Source organism: Lactuca saligna, chromosome 6 (assembly GCF_052625555.1).
Source record: "Lactuca saligna cultivar CGN05327 chromosome 6, ASM5262555v1, whole genome shotgun sequence".
NCBI classification, from domain to species: Eukaryota; Viridiplantae; Streptophyta; class Magnoliopsida; order Asterales; family Asteraceae; genus Lactuca; species Lactuca saligna.
The window spans coordinates 11,180,835-11,207,578 of record NC_136422.1 but is presented as its reverse complement, the minus strand read 5'-3'; the positions used below and the strand labels follow the sequence as shown (position 1 = coordinate 11,207,578).

The 26,744-nt window shown below is 33.2% G+C and overlaps 3 protein-coding genes across 3 annotated transcripts; all 3 read left to right on the top strand.

Annotated features, from left to right (window-relative positions):
* The first annotated feature begins 528 nt into the window (after positions 1-528).
* LOC145002298 (uncharacterized) lies at positions 529-1,086 on the top strand. Its single transcript, XM_078961596.1, has one exon. It carries the CDS (start codon positions 529-531, stop codon positions 1,084-1,086), a length of 558 nt encoding a protein of 185 aa, XP_078817722.1.
* Positions 1,087-6,912: 5,826 nt separating this feature from the next.
* LOC145001948 (putative RING-H2 finger protein ATL21A) lies at positions 6,913-11,181 on the top strand. The gene is made up of 3 exons (XM_078961277.1): positions 6,913-7,241; positions 7,316-7,721; positions 10,598-11,181. Exons 1-3 carry the CDS (start codon positions 6,975-6,977, stop codon positions 11,056-11,058), a joined length of 1,134 nt encoding a protein of 377 aa, XP_078817403.1. The 5' UTR covers positions 6,913-6,974; the 3' UTR covers positions 11,059-11,181.
* Positions 11,182-20,455: 9,274 nt separating this feature from the next.
* On the top strand, positions 20,456-26,383 carry LOC145001645 (long chain acyl-CoA synthetase 4-like). Its single transcript, XM_078961001.1, has 18 exons — positions 20,456-20,801; positions 21,498-21,561; positions 21,652-21,741; positions 21,863-21,968; positions 22,099-22,175; positions 22,351-22,390; positions 22,460-22,554; positions 22,629-22,796; positions 22,908-23,018; positions 23,094-23,181; positions 23,261-23,327; positions 23,420-23,495; positions 23,588-23,705; positions 23,814-24,062; positions 24,830-24,969; positions 25,079-25,261; positions 25,395-25,514; positions 26,196-26,383. The coding sequence occupies exons 1-18, from the start codon at positions 20,650-20,652 to the stop codon at positions 26,235-26,237; spliced, it is 1,986 nt and encodes a 661-aa protein (XP_078817127.1). The 5' UTR covers positions 20,456-20,649; the 3' UTR covers positions 26,238-26,383.
* Positions 26,384-26,744: the final 361 nt, after the last annotated feature.

Below are 26,744 nucleotides of genomic sequence, written 5' to 3'. Positions count from 1 at the left end.
GTTTGTGAGCTTTTTAGGGTGCAAGACCTTGAATGATATGATTGAGAAGGCCTGTAAGTGGGATATCGAGTTGGAGCTTCGCACGAAGCATCGGAGTAGGTGCAGACAATAGTTAGCCAGGCTAAAAGGCCTAAGACTTCCGATTCACGCATCATAGGCCAACATTCATCATAGGCCAACAGTGGGGAATATCTATTGATGGGTTCAATATGTTTCAGTTGTGGTCAATCGGGTCACATGAGTAAGGATTGCCCGAAGTGCTCTGATTTGCTTTCATTGCAATCAGACCGGCGATAAAAAGGTCGATTGTCTGAGATTGACGGGAGGGGCAGGGGTGGCGCCTGCACCAGCCACCTTGAGGATTACTAATGGCCGCCAAGGCTAGGCGGATGCACATATGGTGAAGAGCAGCGTATTTCAGTTGACCATTGATGAGGCCCGTGTAGTACCCGATGTAGTTACTGGTACATGAATTATTTGTATCTTTTATTGGTTTTCTTATTTATGCTCATGTTCTATAGGACTTATATGGGGGCCTTTTTATTAAATGGAATGGATGCTCATGTGTTGTTTGATTCGGGTGCCACCCAATCCTTTGTATTTCTTACGCTTAGCATGAAGTTCAGTGATGCTCCCGGTATTTTGGGTTATCCATTGGAGGTCGAGATTGTTGATTATCGTTCTGTGAGTGCTTCAAGGGTTTATCATGGGTGTATCCTGAACCTATTCGGTGAGAGGTACTCTATTTATTTGGTGTCGATCCCTCTAAGAGGATCGAAGGTTATCAACGGGATGGGCTGGCTAGTCCCTAATGGGGCCATGATTAACTGTGAGCGCCAACTAGTGAGAGTTCGAACCCCAAATGGAAGAGAACTGGTTATTACTAGGGAGGGAGCTCTGCGTGGTCCTACTCTTTGTTCAGTTGTGAGGGACAGAAGATATCTTCAGCAAAGTTGTTTTGGGTTCCAAGCTTATGTTGCAGACACTCAAGTTGAGGGCACGACGGAGTTAAGTGGGGTGCCTATTGTTCGGGACTTCTCTGATGTATTTCATAAGGAATTGCAAGGAGTGCCTCCTGAGAGTTAGGTCAAGTTTCGAATTGATCTGGTTCCTGGTACAGCTCTAATAACCAAGGCACCATATCTCTTGGTACCACTAGAGATGCAGGAGTTCTCTACGCAGCTTCAGGAGCTACTAGAAAATGGATTTATTCGGCCGAGTAGCTCGCCTTGGGGATCACCGATCATGATCTTGAAGAAGGATGGTTCACACAGGATGTGCATTGACTACTGGGAGTTGAATAAGCTAATGGTGAAGAGCCGTTACCTACTCCTAGAAAATGGATTTATTCGGCTGAGTAGCTCGCCTTGGTTCTCTAAGATTGATTTTCGATTAGGCTACCATCAGATGAGGGTCAGGGATAATATCAAGACTTGTTATGGTCATTATGAGTTTGTGGTGATGCCATTCGGGCTCACAAATGCACCATCAACGTTCATCGACCTCATGAACTTGGTTTGCATGTCGATGTTGGATCGTTCGATGATAGTATTCATAGATGATATTTTGGTCTACTCCAAGACCAAGGAGCAACACAATGAGAACTTACGAGAAGTCTTGGAGACTCTACAGAGAGAAAGGTTGTATGCCAAATTCTCCAAATATGAGTTATGGTTGCTTGAAGAGCAATTTTTGGGGCACATCGTCAACTAAAAGAGTATCTTGCTTAATCCGGTCAAGAGCGAGGCTGTGATGCAGTTGGAGATTTTGAAGACTCCATTTGAGGTTCGGAGCTTCCTCGGTCTTGAAGGGTATTACCGAAGATTTATCCAGGATTTTCTCTAAGATTACAGTGCCATTGACTCACTTGACGAAGAAGAATGTTACTTTTCGATAAGGGTCCGATCAGTAGTTGGCTTTTGAGACGCTGAGACAAAGATTGTGCGATGCCTCGATTCTCGCACTACCCAAGTGTATGGATGATCTTGTGGTTTATTGTGACACTTCTATATTAGGTTTGGGAGTTGTCCTTATACAGAGGGGTCATGTGATTGCTTACACTTCGAGGCAGCTGAAGCCTCATGATACTAATTACCAAGGTTGTAAAAATCGTTTGGCGGTAGCTCGGCGGTCGACTGGGGTCAAACGATTAATCGGTTTGGCGGGAATTAATCGGAGGATTAATCGGCGACCATAAATTACGAATAAAACTATTTTAAAACTTAATATATCCTAAGAAAAAAATAGTATTTGAAAATTTAAATTTTTTAAATTTTGAAAATTTGAAATATTTGGTATAATATTTGAAAATTTGAATATTTAAAAATTTAAAATTTTAAAGTTTTGAAAATTTTGGTATAATATTTGAAAATTTGAATTTTTTTTAAATCTTCCCGCCAAGGACCGCCGAGGACCGCCTAGCCCGAGTTTGACCGATATTGACCAATTTCCGCCTAGCACACCTAATCGTAATCAGTTGCAGACCGCCTAGAGCCTAGGCGCCGCCTAGACCGATTTTTACAACACTACTAATTACCCTACACATGATTTGGATTGGGGACTGTAATTTTTGCCCTTAATATTCGGAGGCACTATCTGTAAGGGGTCGGGTGTACTATTTACACTAACCACAAGAGTTTGAGGTACCTGATAGACCAACTGAATTTGAATATGCAACAACAAAGATGGTTGGACGTGGTAAAGTATTATCATTGTGAGATCCTGTACCACTCTGGGTAGGACAATGTGGTGGTCGATGCCTTGAACCGCAAAACAGTGAGTGCCCGTATTGGGGATATTTTTTTGAAGATGTTTATGATTTCGCCTCTGTTAGATATGATCAAGAAGGCTCATGTGTAAGGACTGAAAAAGGAAAACTGGAAAGCGGGGAGGATCAGAAGGCAGATACCATTATTTATTAGAGAAAGCCAAGGGTTATTACCTCAGTGTGGTAGAGTTTGGGTTCTGAAAACTGGTAGGGTGAGACAGATAGTTCTGCAAGATACTTATAAGTCAAAGTTTTCAATCCATCCGGGGGCCATGAAGATGTATCGAGATATGAGGTTAAATTATTGATGGCCCTCTATGAAAAGGGAGATAGCATGGTTCGTGGAGCGGTGCTTGACTTGCAAGAAAGTCAAGGCCGAACATCTGAGACCCCATGACAAGATGCAACCATTACCCATTCCCATGTGGAAATGATAAACGATTACCATGGATTTCATCACAAAGCTGCCAATGAAGACACGTGGAGTTGATTCTATCTAGGTCATTGTTAATAGGTTAACCAAGAGTGTACATTTCATACCGATTGCCGAGAGTATATCCGATGAGAAGTTAGCTGACATTTACATTTGGAAGGTGGTGGTTCAGAACAGGGTGCCAATTTTGGTGGTTTCGAACCGGGATGTTCGTTTCACCTCTAGGGTTTGGAGGAAGTTTCATGATAATTTAGATACTCAGTTGTATTTTAGTATAACATACCACCCCCAGATCGATGGATAAAGCGAGTGTACGATTCTGACACTCAAAGATATGCTTCGGGCGTACATTTTAGATTTCGGAGAGAGTTGGGATATTTACCTTCCACTGGCCAAGTTCACCTACTACAATAGTTTTCATGCTAGTATTGATCGACCACCTTTTGAGATGTTGTATGGGAGGAGATGCAGAACCCCAGTTTGCTAGGGGGAGGTCGGACATCAGGTCATGGGGAGTACTAAAGTAGTACTCAAGACCAACGAAGTGATTCAACAGGTACACAATAGGTTGCGAGTCGCACAAAGCTATCATAAGAGTTATGCAAACCGGCAGCGATCAGATCTCGAGTTCCAGGTAGGGGACTTAGTGCTTCTAAAGGTGTCACCTACTCACCTTGGAAAGGTGTCATCCGATTTTGGAAGTGGAGAAAACTGGGCCACCAATCTATTGGTCCCTTTAGGGTTACCTCCTGCATGGGAAAGGTTGCATATCAAATGGATTTTCCTGATGAGCTTAGTCAAATCCACAACACCTTCCACGTTTCTCAGCTTCGGAAGTGGGTGGCCGATGATTCTGTGGTTGTAACTTTGGATGATATTCAGGTTGATGATCGCTTGAATTATGATGAGAGACCAGTAGTAACCTTGGATAAGAAGATAAAGGCCTTATGCAACAAAGTAGTGTCTTTGGTCAAGGTCTAGTGGTAGCATCGGAAGTATTCCAAATGAACGTGGGAGCCCAAGGTAGAGATGCGAGAGCACTACCTTGATTTATTCACAACAATGGACTTTGAGGACGAATTTTGATTCAAGTGGGGGAGATTTTAACACTAGTATTCCAATTATGTTCATTGTAACCCAACTCTTAAAAGAAATTGCAGATATGATCCCTACGTTGGGCGTATGAGGCAAGTACGTCGGGCGCAAGTGTACAAAGGTGGATCGTGGATCTGGCATGTATGCTGAGTGTACATGCATGTATGTTGGGCATATATAAGCAGTGAACAAACCCTAAATTTTAGGGTTTGGACTCTATTTAAAGAACATTATGGCTTTTTACCATTTCTTAACTATAGCCTCCATCCCTTTAAACCCTGAGATCAAAAACCCTAGACCTAAGAGTGATATTTGAAGCTTTTGAGTGAGTTTTTTGCATTCTTGTTTGTGAAGGAAGATCATCAAAGGAGTGGTGTTGTTCTCAAGCCTTTGGATCTAGCAACTACTCAACCTTGTGCATCTTCTAGAGGTATAAAGCTCCAACCTTGATGTACATTTCTTTAGATCTTGTTCAAGCTTAGGATTTTGCACCTTTTTGTCCCAAATCTTGATCCTTATGAGTATGGAATACTCCAGGACCTTTAAGTTGTCATTTCAAACATTTTAGGATGTATTTAGTCAAAAAAAATGCAAGCTTGGATGTTTTTTCCCTTACATGCATGAGTTATGGATGTCTTAATGATTTAAGAAGTTAGGGTTTTTGGATATGAGCACTTAATAGCCATGCAAGTTCAAAAAGTCAGAAACTTTGTGGTTAAGGACATCATTTGGCGACTAGATCTAGATTTTGGACGAAAATGATTAAGGGATTAAGCCCTTATTAGGAAGAAAAGGTGGCAGACGGATATGCCGAGCATACCAAATGGTACATTGCACTTACGTGATCAGCTCCCCGACTTCTAGTCAATGCGGAGTATGTCATACGTATGAGTTGAGTACGACCACCGTACTCATGTGAGTTAACCCGATTGACTCGGTTGACTTGACCAATATTGAACTAAGTTTGACCTAGGGGTATTTTGGGTATTTTGAGCTGTAGACCGAGTATTGGTCACTGTTATATGTAAAGGTGACCGGTAGAGTCTGTATTTGGAGCAATGTGTTGTTGCAGCTATTTTCGTCTATTCTTGAGGTGAGTCTCCTTACTGTATCCATGGGTCGAATGCATCAATGTTGGTCTATTATTTGGCTATGTAGAATTCTAGCTGTTATATGATATATATTTGTGTGTGATTGGATTGAAATACTCCCAAGGGCGGGGCCATTATTATATGATTGGGTTGAAATAAACCCCATGGTGGGGCCCATTATCATATTATCATATTGAAATACTTTGTCGGGTGGGGCCGACTATTGTTTGTCGGGTGGGGCCCACTATGGCATGTTCGAGTTGAAATATACCCCACGGCGGGGCCCATATTTGTTTATTGGGTTGAAATATACCCCAGGGGTAGGCCCAGTTGTATGTTTACTATGTGGTACTTTGGGGGAACTCATTAAGCATCGTGCTTATAGTTTATGTTTATGATTTCAAGTACTTCCGGTACAAAGGGGAAGAGCCCGACATGATGGCACATTATCCTCCCCTCATGATTTCTGCATTTTTTGGATATTATTACTATGATAAATTTGATATTGTATATTATGAATGTTTTGGAACAATTTGATGATTAAAACTATTAATTTTAATTTGAAAATTTATATCATACTTTTAGGATGTTACATATTTCCTTTACCATAATCGACTTTGAGTTTTGGATTTCTGAAATGAGGTTAATAATGGTTTGCTTTTTATGTTTGAATTAATATAATTTTGAAGTTGGTATTGGTGATGGGTGGTTGCAGGAGGTAAACTGATGTTAGAGGCAAATTTGGTGCTCTTTAAAGTTTAAACTCTGATGAGATAAGAAATGAAGAATAATGGGAACCAAAACTATTAAACTCGATGTGATATCAAGATAATATGATCATAATTTTGAAAGTACATTGTTATTATTATGGGGAATTAAGATGCAAATGTCCATATAGATGCAACAAGTCTTAATGTGGTGTGCCCACAACTGTTTAGATGCTTCGTAATTCTAGTGTGGCCTCTTTGATCCAGTACTTTTTTGGATCTAATGCTCTAAGTTGCTACTTTTGGTGCTATCTCTCTTCCTGGTTGATCTATATAATGAATATAGTTTATATCCCAAAAAAAATTTTATGTTTTGTATTCTATTTTGTCCCACTTGTATTGTTTTCAAGTGTTATGTTGGTTTCTTAATTTAATACACACCTTGTCGTTTGAAAAAAAATAATAACAATAAATAAATAAAATAATTAAAACGATAAACAAGAATATATTTTAAGTTCGTCAAAGACCAAGAGCGAAACAAAATCAAATTATAAGGAGAGTACGAGTTAAAATTATAAATTGGAAAACACACATTCATGTAATTTACTTTAAACCTTATTTGGTTCGACTAGTTATTTATTTATTTAATTTAATTTAATTGGTGAATTAATATATACATGAAATTGCAACTAAGAGCTCTTTTATACGCGTTGTTTAGTTTTGAATTTTTCCAACAACCCTCCTGTGGATAATGACCAACAAAAAAAAAGTATTTAATAACAAATTCGAATGGTATTTTAGTTTGTTTTGGAAGTAACATAAATTGGAATGATATTAATAACTACCCTCTTACCTTAACACGCCGGTACTACATGTAGAAAATGGAACATATTCTCTTACGAATAATAATAAGTTTCTCATTCTTTTTACTCAAACCAGTCGCCAGTGTCAACGACGACTGCTTGCCGTCCTCTGCATGCGGCCCCCACGAACCAGATGTTCGGTTCCCGTTCCGTATCGTCGGCCGACAACCAGCCCGGTGCGGTTTCCCCGGTTTTGACCTCTACTGTAACGAACTAAAACGAACAATCATCCGACTTCCATCATCCCGCTCATATATCGTCAACAGAATTTCCTACGTTTCACAGGTTCGTTTCCAAAACATTACCCAAAAAGTAGTTTACATCACGTCTCTAATCAGAGACCTGTAAACGATTCACAGATCATCTACATAGATCCGGAATTCTGCCGACCAAATGGAATAATCAACGTCAATGTAACCGACACGCCATTCAGTTACAGTATCTTATGGATGAAGAGCTACACTTTTTACAACTGCTCCTTACAGAACTCCGGTTTCATGTACCCCGGCGTGCCGTTCCCTTGCTTGAGCAGCGGAAATTACTCTGTATTTGCTGCGTCGATCGATTCTCGTTCTATGCCTTCGATTTGTAAGGTTATGAAGACGATCATGGTGCCGATCAGGTCAAACAGCGACATAAGGGAGGGATTGGAGTTGGTGTGGTTCACTCCGTCCTGCGGATCTTGTGAAAAGAAAGGCGACGTCTGTGGATGGAGGAGTGATGATGGACATATCATTTGCGTTAGTTCTTCTTCTTCTTCCCGTGGTAAAGTTTCTCTTCCGACTCTTTCAGTACATACTTTTATGCATGAAGTACTACTTGTTAAGCCTGAGAGGTTCATCCAATCCATAGGTTTCACATTTGTTATGCATACAGTTTTTTTTACTAATGGTTACGTTGTGAATGATTCCTTGGGATACATGTAGTACGTAGTTTTATGCATAAGGTACACATTGAGTTAAGGTAAAGAAGATATATTAAAAACATTTTTTTTTTCATATTTTAAACATTTTTTTTTTCATATTTTAATTTATGAAATCGTAAATTTCAAATAATATTATGTATATGTGGAAAAACATTATACCTAATAATAGTCTCCTACACTAACAACTAAGTCAAAAATGACGTCTAAAATGCAATTGCTTGGAATTTAAAATGAGGAAAAACTAAGTACTATCATATTAGGATAGTGTGGGGTTAAGGTACATTGAGTTGAGGTAAAGAAGATATATTAAAAACATTTTTTTTTTATATTTTAATTTATGAAATGGTAAACTTAAAATAATATTAGGCCGGAGGGAGTGGTGCCACCGAAACCGCACTCCCTCCCCCGCCACATCAGCGCCATGTCATCTTTTACCACTTAAGTGTGGTTTCTTGCCACACCAAGGGTGTGGTGCCACACTTTTCATTTTTTATATTTTTTTGTTTTTTTTTAAGTATTTTAATTTAATAAAACTTCTTTTTTTAAACTAATTTAATTTAATATACCTTTTATTTTAATAAAAAACATAATTCTTCATTACTCGAAAAAAAAAAAAAAACAGTACATTGCATTACCAAAAAAAAAAAGGGAAAAAAAACACACACACACATGACATTTAAATAACCCTAGAAACTTAAAAAACATAAAGAAAATAACTAAAGGAAACTACATAAAGTCGTTCTCCGAGAACTAATCTTCGGGGTCATCCGGTGGATCCAAATTAAGGTTAATGTTTTGAACCCCGTAAATGTATTCCACCAAGTCATTGCGAAGATTGTGAAATGTTTCGGTGCAACGTATCTCTGCTCTCCTGTTTATATACTCTTCGCCACCAATTTCTATTGGCTGTGTCTCTGGTATGATTTCTTCCTCGTCAAACGCACATATCGCTCTTCCTTCGTCTTCAATAATCATGTTATGCAATATAATACACGTATACATGATTTCTTGAAGTTTTTCCTCGCCCAAATAAGCTGCTGGTTTTTTCAGTATGAACCACCGTTTCTTCAGAGCTCCAAAAGCACGCTCACATCCTTCCTAGCTCTTTCTTGAGCTCTCTTGAATTTCTTTCGTCTAGAACCATGTGGAGCTGAAAACGACTTAACAAACACAGCATACTCAGGATAGATTCCATCGACCAGATAATAACCATACTTATATGGCATTCCATGCACTTGAAAAGAAGAATCTGGTGCGGATCCATCGTATATGTTGTTAAATATTGGTGAACGGTTAAGAACGTTGATGTCGTTAATCGAACCAGGAGAACCAAAAAAAGCATACCAAATCCACATATCTTGTGATGTAACTGCTTCAAGTACCACCGTTGGGTGACCATGATCACCTCGTGTAAATTGCCCATGATATGCTGTAGGGCAATTTTCCCATGCCCAATGGAGACAATCTAAGCTTCCTAGCATTCCAGGAAACCCATGCACACTAGCATGCTGAGCTTGCAATTGCAAGATGTCATTACGTGTAGGCTTACGTAAATATTTTGGACCATAAAACTGAATGACAGTTTTGCAGAAAAATGGAGATTGTCTCGTGCTGTCCTAGCAGACATCCTAAAACTTTCGTCTAACGCATCAGGCGGAATGCCATATGCTAACTGACGAAGTGCGGCCGTGCATTTTTGTAACGGAGTGAAACCGGGTGTACCTCTAGCATCGTAGCGTTGTTGGAAAAAACTGCACTCCCTCGTTACATCTTCAACTATACGTTCGAATAAACCTTTGAGCATTCTGAAGCGCCTACGAAAATAATACCCTTGGTAAGTGGCATTCTCTGCAAAATAGTCTTGCACCAAACGTTGGTTGGCTTCTTCACGATTTCTGTAAATGTATCTTCGTGTTCTCTGTTGAGAACTTGCAGCTGCGTTGTTACATACAACGTTGTATGTTTGTTCTGCCATTTGAACACACGCAATAGCGGTATCAAAAATAGTCTGAAATTCTTCAGAAGATGACATTTTTTGGAGAGTGGTGATTTTAAAAAAAAAAAAAAAAAATTTGAGAGAGAGAAGATTGTGTTGTGAAAAAAATTAAGTTTGATATGTGTATATATATAGGAAGGAAAATTAAAAAAAAAATAAAAAAATAAAAATAATAAAAAAAAAGACGAAATTAGCGTTCAACGGTCAAAAATTTGACCCACCAATCAAAATTCGCGGTCTTCAAAAGCCGCACTGCGGTCTCAATGGCAGGAAACCGCACCCTGGGGGCGGTGTTCCCTGCTGATGTGGCACCAAGGTGCGGTCCCAAACCGCACCATACCCTCTAGTCTTATGTATCTTTAGAAAAACATTATATATACTTAATAGTCTCCTACACTAACAAGTCAAAAATGATATCTAACATGCAATTGCTTGGAATTTAAAATGAGGAATAAGTAAGTATCATGTTCATTATGTAGTTTATTTTTTTATTTATTTATTTTTTTTTAACATGCTAGTAAATAGACTTTTCTACCATGAAAAGTCAATATATGTTGCATTGAATTCGATTCTCATTTTTTTTTAAACAACAAACTAACTATAATCTACTCCTAAATAACAACATATATCTCCACCGAGACTCGAACCCCTAACCTCTCCTATACCGTTAGGCCATTAACCCTTTGGTTTCTCTTTTTAATACATGTTTTTTGTATATAGGTATTATGGGGATTGCTAAATACGGTTTATTCATAGGCATCGGTGTACCTTCATTAATATGTATTATTGGACTTGTATGTTATGCATCTTTTAAAATGCAAGGTTATGACAACCCTAGTAACCAAAGCATTAACATTTCCTCAACCGGAATCATCCCACAATTGGCCTCAAGAACAGGCTTAGATTGGCACACAATCGAGTCCTACCCAAAAACCGTGCTTGGAGAGAGTTTCAGATTGCCTAACGATGATGTTACTTGTGCTATATGTCTTTCTGGTTACAAGCCTAAAGATTCGTTGAGGACAATCCCGGAATGTAATCACTATTTCCATTCCGAATGTATTGATGAGTGGCTCAAGTTGAATGCCACCTGTCCGATGTGTAGAAATACATCAGAAGGTTCGGCATTGGTTACGATTCGGCATTGGACACAACTTGGTCATCAACATCAACAAGGTTGAGCTCCGTAGAATCATTGTAGAGAGCAAATAATTATGAATTTTGTTACATTTACATGTATATTTTTATTTATAAAGGTCATATGGTTAACTCTTAAGAAATATAAAAAACGATAAATTATATCAGACTCTTAAATTTGCATCTATCTGAGTGTTAGTATAACATGTCTATGTGTATGCCCATCTCATAGGCCTTGTGTTTGCAACCCATTTGTGTATATTATAGTCTCATATATTGATAATTAGATTATGACCCGCGTTAAATGCAGGGAACATAAATTAAATACATACAATATTAATAGATAACATTGTCTTAGGTGAAATTTTAATAAAAAAAAATGTTAGTTAGATTTATTTTTAGAGTTTTTAAACCAAACTTATTAAATAAAAATATTTAAAATTTATATTAGAGCAATTTGCTTTTTTAATACAATATTTTTTAACATAAATGATCTACGTGATCTTTGTTTTATCACAACATGATGCAACTCTTTGACTAAAACATGTTGCATAGTAGCTTTATCAATTGACTTTTTTTGGTGTACCAACTCCCATGAAGGCTCATATGGCTCTTCTTATATTAGTCCTATAAAACCGAAAGCAACAATAAGTTGTTGTATGTACCAACAACGTTAAATTCCACAAAGAAATTCGATAAACATTACAATAAAAAGTGCATTGTCAAAACTATAAACATCAAATTCAGACATTGTAATTTGGTCAATTTCTAAAGTATTTTTTCTTTATAAGAATTAAAATATGATTTTTTTTAGGCTACACCCAATCATACATACATATCTTCCGATCGAATAAATTATTACAAAAAAAACATGTAATGAACAAAAATATAATATTAGTTTCATAATTTGTCAAATGTTAACACTAATAAATAATAATGAACTTTTACAAATCTTGCATTTTGGTCACTGAATCCAACGAACAAATGCAATTCAGTTTAGATGACTGATTCAAGAAGTGCATCCATGACTTTTTGTAGTTGATTTTAAGGAAATGTTAAAACCTACTGAGATACGAGGGAACGGTCTATAAGGCTACGGTTGGTTTCTAGAGGGCAATACAAATTCAAAATCATTAGCACATCTTTCCACCCTGCTTCAATTTTTAAATTTATATAAAACTTGTCAAAAAAAAAAAAAAAGACCTAGAAAGGTATGAGAAATAATTTTTTAATTTTATTTACACTTGGACATGTACTATAATTTGATTAGTTAGTGCATAAATTAAACTATAGATTATGAAATTCAACAATTATTTAAATTTATTTACATTTGATTTAACAATAGAAAATGGACAAATTTATAATAATAAAAATATGTTTAATTCAACAAATTTGCTATCAAAATTAATGGAAATATGAGTTTCTTGAATAAACAAATCAAATATACAAAAACGATATAAACAAAAAAACAAAGAATTGAGTAAAAAACATTTGAAGATCACGTCAAAAAGGTGTGAGCAATAACATCTTTTTGGTATTTTTTAATATAGTCATGATTAATCTTTTTTATCTTTAAAATGATAAGTACAAGTGTGTAGAGAAAACAAATTCATAATCATAAAAATATGTTTAATTCAACAAATTTGTCATCAAAATTAGTGGAAAATAATTTTGTCGAAATAATCAATTATTAAGTATGTAGGATATTATCACTAAGGGATTTAGAGTTTTGCATCATCATTAAGTTTCAATATAAACATCAACTAATGCTCATCATTTTCAAGTAAAATTTTCTGCAATTTAAACTTAATTATAGTAAATCTAATCAATAACATTATAAAAAAAGTGTAACGTTAAGAATATATATATACAATTATTGAGTTAGATAGATGGAAATCGAACGATTGTAATTTAACATTTATATAACCAATTATTACTTATAAAACTGGAAGTATTTATTATATTAATAATATTTAAATGCAAGGTAATTGTTTTTCCTTTGATGAGTTTTGGTACCATCGATGTACACTAAGAAAGAAATTTTGAATTTTATTTTAGGGATAGAGGAAATTGGTGAAGGTTTGAGCAGAAACATTGATGGACATCGTGTTTGACCGAATTATTAATATGCTTATTTAATGGGTTTTTCAAAAAAAAAAAAAAAAAAAAAAAACCGCTAAACGGGTTAGAATTTTAAAGCGAAAAGCTATAAATAAGGGAGTTAAATTAGGAAGAATATTAATTAAAAAAATTGATATCTCGTATATAAATAGAATGATATGCTTCAATTGATAACATAATTGTTGAATTTAGAGATTGTAAAATTAAATGTAATTGTGCTTGAATTCTATTTGGTGAAGATGATATTCACAATTTGATCTAATGGTGAAAAACATAGGATTGAACTACAATCAATGGCCCAAATTGCTTTATTGGTGAATTAAGGGTTCTTGTTTAATAATATTTAGAGATAGAGATGAATGAAACTAATATGCTTAAAGTAGTTTGATTAATTTTTTTCATGACCTGTCAAACAGGAATATAGTAATAAGAACAGAGTAAATGGAGGAAATTTGAGAAGAAGAAGGAGAAGGAGAACATTGTAAATCGTAGAACTTGGAAAAAGAAATTGGAGAGAAGACCACTAAAGAAGAACGCTATAAATTGTTGGGCTCAATCCATAATCCAAATAATAACAACTTCAATGTAATCATATATAGGGTGTTTTTGAATAAATAAATCATTAACTTCCAAAAAAATTAGGATCCTAAGATATCGCCTTGGAGATTTTCGACTATTCATCTGAAAAAAAAAATATCGGTTATATTGATTGAAATTTCAAATTAATTGACTTACTTATTTAATTATTTTTAAAATTCAAACTATTATCTCAAATTGATTCATTTTACATGCGATATATTAAGAGAGAAATTATGAATAATATTTACTTTAATTTTGACTCTCAAATATTTTGCTCATTTAATGGGCTTGGATTAGATGTTATAGGTTAATAACTGAATTATTAGTATGCTCATTTAATGAGTTATTTCAAAAAAAAAAAAAAAAAAAAAAAAAGCTAAACGGGTTTGTATTTTGAAGCAAAAAACTATAAATAAGGGAGTTAAATTAAAAACAATATTAATTAGAGAAACTAATATATTTTATATAAATAGAATGATATGTTTCGATTGATAACATAATTGCTGAATTTAAAGATTCTTTAATTAACTGTAATTATGTTTGAATTATATTTGGAGAAGATGATACAAGCAATTTAATCTAACGGTAAGAAACATATGATTGAAATACAATCAATGGCCCTGATTACTTCATTGGTGAATTAAATGTTTTTTTTTTAATAATATTTGGAGATTAATGTGAAAAGATGTTCATGTGAATATAAATTTATAATAGGGTATCTAAGCAGTCAATATTGTGTATCTGTCTACCCACTACTAAAAAGCTATATGAATTCCTACGGAAACTAGTGACAAAAATTTTCTATTGGAAATTAGTGACGGAACTAACACTATAGCGATGAAAATAACTTCTATAGGAAATCCGTTAGTAACTATAGATTGAATATTGATAGATTTTAAACCAAATTAATGATTTGGGCTATCCGTCTGTATTACATCGGTGATCCGATAGATTTCTGACGGAAATGATCTTTTAGAAAATAAACTAACTTTTTTATTAGTAATATTATAAAAATAATTCAATTATTATTATTAGCATTAGTAATTAACCAATAGTTATTTCTGTTATTATAACTATATATATATATATATATATATATATATATATATATATATATATATATATATATATATATATATATATATATATAAAATTATTTAACTTTCTATTTTATTATAGTATTTTGTTATTACTTATAATTAATAATAATACATTACAAACGTAAATGTTCTTTTTAGAAAATAAATAATTTTTATTGGTAATATTATAAAAATAACTCAATTATTGTTATTTATATTTGTAATTAAATAACTATTAACTTTTATAACTAAAATATTATAATTATCAACCAAATAGTTCAACTCAGCTAATTATTATATTATTAGTATTAGTATTAGTATTTATATGCATTAAAAAAATTACCTATGAAACTATTTTTATAAAATAAATCAACTTTTTATTAGTATTATTATAAAAATAGTTTAAGTACTATTATTTGAATTATTAATTATATAACTATTTATATTTTTAATTAAAATAATATAATAATTATTTTTAATTATTATTTTTCATAACTAGTGGTATTTATAGTGGTGTTAATCATGATGATATATGCGAAATTGATAAGATTTAGTGAATCATGTCAGAATTATAAACATGAAGAACACAAGAGTAAATAAATTGTTTAAGCTCTCATTAGTTTTTAGAAAGAGTAAAATTAGGATTTCAATAATTCTCTCTCTAAACTAATTACTCTAAAGTTCTTCCTTAAATAAAATGAGTGTCACTCACTTCCTTATAAAGAAAGAAAACTCAAGTAACATCCATAAAAATCATGTCAAATTTAAAATTTTTAGAACATTTTCAAACCAACTATTATTACAAAACTTGTTTTCAAAATATTATAATGTAAGAGTATCCCACAATCAATTCATAAAATCATGAAATATGAGAAGTGTAAATACTCATTAAACCGAGTGATCTTGAAGAATAACTAGTTTGATAAGTCGGTTGCTTCGAGACACATGCTCGTGATTCATAACTTGCATCTCAAGTGGAGTATTTATTAACATATATATTATAAAATCCTAATTCTAATAAATAAGTAGAACTCTGCCACGTGTCAATCTATAAGACCCCCAAAATAGAATTTTCCCGCTCATTTTATTCATCTATATTTACGTAAATGTCATACAATCCAAATAACATTTCTGCTTCTTCATTCCCCATTGACCGAATCTCTCATATCTCTGATATCTCTTATTACTTCCTAAATTAGATTTTGGATTCAAATTTTGAAATCCTAAAAAGGTAGATATCCCTAAATCAGAAATTAATCACCCAAGTTTTTTGATGTTAGAATTGTTGATCAACAAGATCGAAACCAAAAATAGTTTAGGGTTTTGGATGGTAATCATCGCTGCTTTTCATCTTCCGTTACCGGCGACATAGCTCCCATCGATCAACAAAATCGTAATGACTAATCAAACATCGCCCTTTTCTCTTTTATACTCTTTGATTATTAACAAAGTTCCTAATTTTCTGCAAATTAGTTCATCCGATGATTTGCTTTCTGATTTTCACTCTTCATGATCATAGATGGTATCTAAAGAAATCAGCAAGCATTCCTCGATCCGAGAAATCCACAACTAATCACCGAGATTTTTTCATGTTTGAATCGTTGATTAACAAGATCGCAACAAACTTCATCGCAATCCACTCATTCCACCTCCTTATTTTTTTATAAGAAATCAGCAGATTCATTCCAGAAAGGTCTCTTTATACTTTTCTCTCGACAAAAGTTTAGGGTTTTGGATGGTATTCATCGCTGCCAACAATCTTATGTTAACTTTTGTCGATCAACAAAACCTTTTAATCTTCATGGAGATTTGGGTTATCTTCCTTGAGATCCGGTTAATAGTGGTTTGAGGGTATTAATTTTAACTATGGGCTTATATGAGGTATGAATCTGGATCTTTGACTCCATTTTGATTTTTATTATGAATAATGATTTTTATTTTCGTTTTTTACTGATTTAGAAACTATTTAATTGTATATATTGATTTCCAGGGTCTAAATGATAGTAATGATTGAGATATGAGCTTATCAGATTCAGAAATTGTTCAATCGTTTTCTTAGGTTCCAGCATCAATTATTTTGGTGATGAAGATAATTGGGTTTTCAGGGTGTATAATCCTTAATCAGTTAAAGCATGGGAAAAAAGCTAACAGTTCTTTGGAGTTTAAGGCTTTATGAAGCTTTTTTTCTTTATATCTAACAAATAAGTTATTGTTTTGACAATTGTATAGATAGTTTATTGATAGTTGTATAGATATGGAGTTTATTGATTATCAGTCTGGTTATCAGGTTCTTATGTTTTTGCTAATTATTAGGTTGGTTCCTTCACTTATATGTGTTCTTTTATTTTGTTGCACATTATGTGGTTACATCTACCAAGCACAACACTAACATTGTTATTGTTGTTATAGGATAACATAATGAAGGTATATCACGCATAATGGATGGTAAGTATTAAGAATGATCTTTTTTACCTGATATATAATGGGTAAAAGTAACTCTATGTAATCTCTGCAGTTTGATCATGAAACTGGTATTTTGAATTAACTATGTTTTGGTGAACACTAAAGGGGTCAACAAGAATTTATAAACATTGAATGGGTATCCTTCATCACATCTTTTTTTCTGATTAAAATGTCTATTTAAAATTATCATTTTTTTTTTTTGGTTTTCATGTATTTAAGCAGAAAGCTACGGTAAGTGCACACACACAAATAAGCTTGATCATTTTTGTAATGCTATTACATCCATTATAGCAATTCACTTTCAAAGAATAATAAAATACTTTTTGTTCCTTCTAAATTATCGGTTTAATCATTTCTGTCAAAGGGCAAAACTGTCATCTTTTTTTGGTTGATGATTTTTATTATGTGATTACATCCATTTAGATCAAATGCAATGTCATCAATCTTTTAAAACATTGTTTACGAATTGTTAATGTGTTCTTTAGATTCAACACCAATTAAGTGAAGAACACCTTTAAGGCGTCTAAAGGTATCATCATCTCTTCCTGTTCTTGATCACATACATATATGTAAGCTCAAAATTGTAACCAGAGATTTCAAGTGGTTGTTTCTTTTTGATTTATTGGGTTAAGCCGAAAAATCCGGTTTAATGTATTTAGAGTTTAAGATAGTAACCATTTAGCTATTTTCCATTCTTCTTTTTTCCTCTAAACTCCTATCATTAAAATTGATGATTACTAGAATTGATGAATATTTACTAAAACCTAACCATATATTTTTACAAAAAGTTTTTATTTTTTAAACTTTTATTTATTTGTTATAAAGGAAATGAGAAGCTTGGTAGTATGATTGAAGGCCAAACATTTACTATTGATAATTAAGTGATTGCTTCACATGAAAAAAAGATTAACAAAAAATTATTAGAATTTAGAAAAGTATGTTGTTATTTTGTGCATAACCAATTCTTACACTTGGAACATAAGATTTTGTTAGATGGGAAGATAATTAGACTACCTTAACAAAGGATGACAGTCCTTCAGCTCAATTTGAGCACAATATTTGATCACAAAAACTAGTGCAGAAATTGACAAAATGTTGAAGCTTTTTACATAATGTTGCACATAATAACATAAAAAGTCAAAGAGAGGTTTCAATATTTGTTTATTTTAGTGCTTTTACATTAATATAGCAACTAATTAAAAAAATTATAGCATTGTACTTTGAAAATACATTGTTGTAATTGTTATCTTTTACTTTTGGTTATCCAAATTATAACAATGTACTTTCAAAGTATAATACTATAATTAGGAATCTATCATTTGGCAATGTACCTTCAAACAAGTCATCCAAAATTTAATGTTTTATAATTAGGTTTGTCACTAAAATGTCAACCCTTTCAAACAATATGAATATTAGTTCTTAGTTTTTATTGATATACATATATTTGAATTTTGTTATTTATTTTTTATATTAAGTCATTTACTATGTATTATTGTTTATCTAAGTAATCAGCCCCGTGTATTACACGGGTTTTCACCTAGTTGTTTAATATAATGTTCAAAATTTTCTATATTTCTATTTATTTCAATTTCATTTTGAACCATAAGTTTACAGATAGGAGTTAATGAGTTATACTCTCAATTACACCTTTAAACTTTACAAAAGTATTTATTGTTGAATGAATCATGAAAATTTTATGAAAAAATTTCGATATATTTTATAAGTGTTGTCATTTTATCAATACTATCCTCTAATTGGGCATCTAACAATTCAAGTCACATAATTGTTATTGTCATAAACAATGATGTAGTTTAAAAGAATATTAGAGAGTGTGTCGTCGTTCTAAAAAAATCTAACGTATTTAAACCCGTCAATGTTTTAAATATTTCACAAATACTAATTAAGACAATGTTAGATGTTGGAAAATAAGTTAGTGATAACACGTTTTTTTTTTTTTTTTTTGAACGGCAGCCGAATATATTAAACACAGATCAAAACAAAACTAACAAGAAGCTAGCTACAAACACAAATTAAGGCAGTATTTGGTTTTGTAACCACTCAACCCAATTGATCCTAGCTACAAACACAAATTAAGGCAAGATTGGGTTTTGTTACCACACAACCCAATTGATCCTAGCCTTAGAGTTACGAAAAGAAAACCAATGAAACGAAGATTCAATTTTGATAACATCATTGTTGCTTGATAATTTGTTAGAACCCAATGAAACGAAGATTCAATTTTGATAACATCATTGTTGCTTGATAATTTGTTAGAACTACTTACACCTGCACACACTACTTTACTCTTAAATCTATACATTTTGTCCACAACGAAGACATGAACCTCAACCTTTAGTTGATGGACATTTATCCGTAAACTCAAGAAACTCCAATCCAAATTGTGAAAAAAAAAAATTCAATCAATGGGGTATTTTCGCCTTGGGGATAGTAGGGAAGATACTCTTTACAGTTGTAGAGACCGCTCTACACGGACCTAAAACCGTTTTATTGTCGTTACATTCAAAAAGTGACCGTTGAGTTGGGTCCAGATCCGGATACGTATGTGGATTCAGACCATCTTAGACCAATTCTAACTATGTTTCTAGACCGGTTCAAAACCGAAACGACCCGTCTTTAGACCAACTTTAGATTGCAATAAGACCATTCAGTACAGTACATCAGAGACCGACTTGATACCATGGATCTAAATTAGACCAAGACCAAACAGTCCTAAACAACTCCAGTCTTGATTTTTCTTTTTCCAAAATCACTGTGAGCCAGGCCTTATTATCATCTAGCATAACCCCCATCCTATTTGATGTCCCCACGACAACAAACCCTACGTTTTCTTCTCATCAATTCATAAATACTAATACAACGTGAATTTTAGACAGTGCATTAAGAATACGTGTACAACAATTGTGCAAGTTTTTACGATATTTCTTATAGAAAAGTAAATTGTTCGGTTTAATTAGGAAGGTTGTGATATGCAATTTCAAAAACTAGAGTAAAATAAATTGTATCACCAAAGAATTAAAAACAACTTTTGACAATATACCATATACTCGTATAGGAAATTAAGAATATGATTAAAACATTCTTTAAGAAATGTGATTCGTGGATATTAGTTAACATGTCACCAGTTTTCTATGAATTAACTAATTAGTAATTACTAATTAATGGAAAGTTTCATGGATTTTGACAAGTGTCACAAGTTTGTTACGATCAGAATTATCTGAGAGAAATTTGTTATGATCAGAAAATCTCTCTCCGTCACCCTCCTTCCCCCCGTCGCCACCTACAACCTACTTGCATTAACTACCTCCGCCGCCGCCGATCACCAATAAGTCGCTGTTATATATTCAATTGTGCGTACATATACGCGATTAGAGAATGGAGCCGGAGAAATTTATAGTAGAGGTTGAGCCGGCGAAAGAGGCGAAAGATGGAAAGCCGTCTATGGGACCTGTTTACCGTAGTGTGTTCGCTAAAGACGGTTTTCCGCCTCCGATTGATGGTTTGAATTCATGTTGGGATATTTTCCGGTGAGCGTTTGTTTAGATTTGCACTTTTTCGTTGAATTATGTATTTGATAAAACTGCGTATCGTTCCGATTAACGTAAACGGATCAATGTGATCGTGCATGTCGTTCGTTACGATTGATATCATATACTTGCTTCATAGTAATAAAATTTCGAAGCACATTACCTAGATTTCATTCCGGAGATGAATAATTTTGGACAAACCGTAGACACAAATGCAAATAGGCCATGGTTCTAAGCATCTTTTGCACAACCTCATTCTTCCTAACCTAATGTTTGCATTGCATTTCGCAAGTACGATTTATGAGAATCCAAAAGCTAGATAAGATGATATGAAACGTCAACATATCTTTCGATTTTGTAAAAGAACTTGGAACATCATATGGCATTCGTGATCTGAAATTGGATTTGGAGCTCTTGTATCAAAAACTTTTTTCTCCAACATTAGTGCTCTAATATGCATTTACTTGAACTTGGCATGACTAATCTGTGACTCTATATTAAGGTTTTGACTTGATACACTTTCAAACCGATTAATTGAAACAAGGAAAGTTGTGAACATGCATTAATACTGGAATTCTAGATAGCTTGTTCAAGTCCTTTTCTACACTCTGTATAGTATATATGCCAACCATATAATGAGAGTTGTATGCCCTTTCTTTTAGGATCTTTTAAAATGTTTGTTTGGACATGTTGCAGCCTTGCTGTGGAGAAATATCCGGATAACAAAATGCTTGGGACCCGTGAGTTTGTCAATGGAAAGGTATAACACTTCAACTGTAATCATGATACTGTTCTCTATCTGTCAGAGTGTGAGATTTTAATTTTTATATTTCTGTCTTTCAATTGGCAGCATGGGAAGTATGTGTGGTTGACTTACAAACAAGTATATGACAAAGTGATACAGCTTGGGAATGCTATACGTGCTTGTGGAGTTGAGCCAGTAGGTGACCTTCACCTTCCTATTATAGTTTCTATAACACATTCTGGGATCTGTATTTCATTCAGTTTACTTATATGTTCATGCTTGCTTACAAATTACAAACATTAATTGGTGATGTTAGGGAGGAAAGTGTGGTATTTATGGTGCCAATTGCACAGAATGGATAATCAGCATGGAGGCATGTAATGCTCATGGCTTGTACTGTGTACCATTATATGATACATTAGGTAACTACTTCAATGGTTCTTCTTATATATCTTTAATTCCTATCAACCCCTTTCTTTTTTACTTTTATTTCATACATATGTATTATAGGATCGAAGTGATGTAGATTTTAAATGATCTGTTTTTATGTAGGTGCTGGTGCAATTGAATTTATCATATGTCATGCTGAGGTTACAATTGCTTTTGTAGAAGAAAAAAAGATTAACGAGGTAATTATTTGCATTGATTAAGATTCTCATTACATTTACATAGGAGGTCATCTGTTAGCAACTCTTTCGGGAATTTTTTTATAGAAATTAAGTTGTTATACTCTGTAGAAAACAAAATCTATATATCTTAAAAGATTTATCAACTTATCAGTAACATCTGTTTGTTGGTTCACAGTTGTTAAAAACATTTCCGAAAGCTGGAGAACATCTGAAAAGTAAGTTACTTATAGTGTCTATTTTTGGAACATTAGTAAGATATACTAATATTTCTGTGCTTCCTCTAGCAATTGTGAGCTTTGGACAATTTACTCCTGAACAAAGGGAACAATTCAGTAAATTTGGTTTGGCAATACATTCATGGGATGAGTTTTTGTCACTGGTAAGTTTTTTTTTTCCCTTCTGTTTATGTGAGACTGTTTCTGATTATTGTGTGTATGTCGTATTGGGTTGAAGGGTGAAAACAAAAAGTTTGATCTGTCAGCGAAGGACAAAGATGACATTTGTACAATCATGTACACGAGTGGAACAACAGGTGATCCTAAGGGTGTTCTGATTTCCAATAAGAACATAGTCACACTGACAGCTGGCGTCCGGCGTTTGCTAGAGTCTTGTAATGAAGCAGTGAGTTCTATATATTACTCTATACCCTTTCAGTGAGTGGATTCAACACCTGTTTATGATGATAAGAAAAAATATAAGATTTTGAAATTTTGACTTTGGGAATTGTTACAGTTGACTTCAAGTGATGTGTATCTCTCATTTCTACCTCTAGCGCATATATTTGATCGGGTGATTGAAGAGTGTTTTATATATCATGGGGCTTCAATAGGATTTTGGAGAGGGGTAAGTAAAATGATCTTTTTATATCTATCTCAATAGAAATATAGAATAGATTCATCAGGTTATAAATATATCCAGGATGTTAAATTACTGATTGAAGACATTGGGGAGCTAAAACCCACTATTTTTTGTGCTGTTCCTCGAGTCTTGGAGAGAATTTATTCAGGTATTTATTTTCCCTTAATTTGTAAATTTCTATTTTTGGGAACTGAATTTCACATAACTGATTTCTTTTATAATATTAGGTTTGCAGCATAAGGTTTCTTCAGGGAGTTACTTCAAATATAAACTGTTTAATCTCGCCTACTCTTAGTGAGTCTTCCAACAACAAACAATTCTTTATTTTTCGCAAAAAAAAAAAAAAAAAGTTATAAATATCTTCATGGATTAATGATGATATGCAGTAAGTTGCATAACATGAAGGGCGGAAGCAAACATGAAGAGGCATCTATATTAAGTGACAAACTTGTTTTCACTAAGGTCACACGAGACATCAAACTCCTTAACATACAATGCAAACGTATGGTGGGGCCCACTCTCATTATATATCTCCCTCATTTCATTTTCCACAGGTCAAGCAAAGTCTAGGTGGCAGGGTCCGCATCATCCTATCTGGCGCTGCTCCACTCGCGCCACATGTCGAAAGCTTTCTCAAAGTGGTTGCATGCTGCCACGTCCTACAAGGATATGGTAGAAACAAATAGACTTTTGGTTTAGTATGTTTATATGAATATGATTCAAGTATAATCCAATCCAATCCATGTAATTAATGATGACAGTTGAAATGGTGGCATGTAGGATTGACGGAAACATGTGCTGGATCATTTGTGTCGCTGCCAAATCAGATGAGCATGGTGGGAACGGTGGGCCCGCCAGTACCAAACCTGGATGCCCGTTTGGAGTCTGTTCCTGAAATGAATTATGATGCTGTTTCAAGTACGCCGCCACGTGGAGAGATATGCATAAGGGGAGACACTTTGTTTTTGGGGTACCATAAACGTCAAGACCTCACAAAAGAGGTCTTGATTGATGGCTGGTTTCATACAGGTATAGATTTAATATTACTTTGATTAGAGACCAATCAAAAATGTACTTGATCATACAAAATGACCTTACCTTAAACATTTATCACAAAAGAACTATATATTTTGTTCCTACTTTTCCTTCTACCGTATCAAATGTTGACATGTGTCACTTTTAATTACACATTTAATGAAATTAATAATCATTTAATCCACTTGTCAACATTTGATAAGGTAGGAGGAAAAGTAGTAACAAATGGTAGGCAGATATTTAATTTCTCTTTACAAAAAACATTGCAGAATTGCTTTTTTTTTTTTTTGGTCTCCACTCCACCATCATATTTTGTGAATTTTTATTTCTGTTGCGAAAATGACCAAAAGCCAAACATCTTAACAGATTTTAATGCAACTATTTTTGCTTACATTCAAATATAAAATAATTTTGCAAAAAGTTACGATCATTTTTCATGAAATATGATGTCAGAAAAGGTAATTTTATGAATTAACAACCGTTTTTCGTGAAATAACATTTTTTTTCATGAAAGAATATTATTTTTTTTGTGAAAAACTGGCCATTGCCACAAGAAAAAAAAATCATAAAATATGATGTTAGAAAAAAGTAATTTACCTGATTATAAAACCTTTGTTTTGCAAAATAGATAGTCATCTAGTGATAAATGTTGAAAATATGGTCAATTCTTTATATTAACATCCTATTTATTGTCAATTGTGTGATTAATTAACTCTAAAAAAAACATGTGATTTGATTTGAGCATGCATGTCATGTTTTAGGTGATATTGGTGAGTGGCAACCAGATGGAAGCATGAAAGTAATCGACCGCAAGAAAAACATTTTTAAGCTGTCACAAGGAGAATATGTGGCTGTTGAAAACTTGGAGAACATTTATGGACTTGTTCCTGCTGTTGATGAAGTATTTTATTATTATTATTATTATTTTTATTTTGCTATACTATATCATTATCATACGACTTAATTGCGTGTTTATATTCACATTTTTGTTTCTAATAATATAAAATCAGATATGGGTGTATGGGAATAGCTTTGAGTCGTATCTTGTTGCTGTTGTAATCCCAAATAAACATGTTGTTGAAAACTGGGCGTCTGGGAATAATTTATCAGAGGATTTTACTTCTTTATGTGGAAATCCCAAGGCTAAAGATTATGTACTGGGAGAGCTTAATAGAATTGGAAAAGAGAAAAAGGTTTGTCTTGTCCAGTGTCCTCTACTCTATTTATTTTAAGCTTCATTATTTATATATTAATTATTAATTAAAAAAAAAAAAAAAAAAAAAAAAAAAAAAAAAAAAAAACTACTATTTTTATTTAATTTTGCAGGTAAAAGGGTTTGAATTTATTAAGGCTGTACACCTTGAGCCTGTACCTTTTGACATGGATCGTGACCTTTTGACCCCAACTTTCAAGAAGAAACGTCCCCAGTTGCTTAAATATTATCAGGTATGTAATCACTTTTAACCTTATACAACAAATTATGATTTATACAATTGTACAGGACAATCATCTAAAGCATAAATTATTATGTATGTCTAAAAATTATTGTGTACAAATCACCACTCATACAGCTACACGTGTTTAATTTATTATTTGCTGATGTCAGTCATTCAGTTAATTATAGAATAAAAATATGATATAGGTTACTCTTCATCTTATAGAGCATGATATAACTTTAACTAATTGTATAGGTAATTGTTTATTCTCAGAAGCAATGATTTTGGAAGAAAATTTGACTGTAAAATAACATGTTAAACAATTCTAGGTATCCATTTAGGCAATAATAAATATACTTTATACTATAACAACTTACTTAAATGTTCCTCAATAATGGCAATATCTAACCTCAAACTTTTGACATGCTTACTTACAACTTTATTATAATATTATCTGTAAAAGTATGAAAGTGTGTTGCTGTTATGTGTAAAACTAATGGTAATAAATAAAGTACATTCTAAAAAAATAAGAGTATGTTTGCTACTACCGGTTAATATGTTGCTACTATGGTTAAAATATAAATTTCACTACTGCCTACATAGACAGCTCAAGTAAAGTACGTAAGAGATGGACTTTAATTGTATAAGGTACAAAGTGTTATTTAATTATATGACTGATCTTTGTTGGCAGAGTACCATTGATGATATGTACAAGAGCCTTAATAACAAGTGAAGGGAAGTTTGGGCTTTTCCCTTTTCCTTAAAGTTAAAGGGTTTCCTTCCTACTATTTAAATAACATGTCCTTTTCTTTGTATTTTGCTATTCTTTTGACATAATGTTTATGAAAACAATTTCATGGATCTTTGTTTATTTTATTAATTTATATCTAATTAAACATGTAATTAGTTATTCCATCTTCATTTTTCTCAGAATCTTAATAATTAGTAATCGTTTGCTTGAAGGTCCATCCTAACCGATGTTAACCCAGATCCCTTAATTCAAAAATGAGTCTGATTTGATTTGGCAATTTCCAGTTGATCCTAACATTTTTGCTTAAATATTTAAATCAAATTTTAAAATATCTTTTAAAAATTCTATTTTACAAAGAATAAAAATACAACTCAATTCTTTTAAAGATGCCTCAACATGGTCACTAGTAACAGTATATTTTTTATGTTTTAAGATTTTGACACAATACTTTTTATAGTTTGACGATTTTAGTCCATATTTTATATATTT

Bases quoted from the DNA above. Each gene is read 5' to 3' on its own strand.
- LOC145001645 (XM_078961001.1), top strand. From the start codon at position 20,650: ATGGAGCCGGAGAAATTTATAGTAGAGGTTGAGCCGGCGAAAGAGGCG. The intron at 22,555-22,628 runs GTAAGTTTTTTT...ATTGGGTTGAAG, and splicing joins GGGATGAGTTTTTGTCACTG to GGTGAAAACAAAAAGTTTGA. The intron at 23,019-23,093 runs GTAAGTAAAATG...AAATATATCCAG, and splicing joins CAATAGGATTTTGGAGAGGG to GATGTTAAATTACTGATTGA.
- LOC145002298 (XM_078961596.1), top strand. From the start codon at position 529: ATGGGGGCCTTTTTATTAAATGGAATGGATGCTCATGTGTTGTTTGAT.
- LOC145001948 (XM_078961277.1), top strand. From the start codon at position 6,975: ATGGAACATATTCTCTTACGAATAATAATAAGTTTCTCATTCTTTTTA. The intron at 7,242-7,315 runs GTTCGTTTCCAA...AACGATTCACAG, and splicing joins GAATTTCCTACGTTTCACAG to ATCATCTACATAGATCCGGA. The intron at 7,722-10,597 runs GTAAAGTTTCTC...TTTTGTATATAG, and splicing joins TTCTTCTTCTTCTTCCCGTG to GTATTATGGGGATTGCTAAA.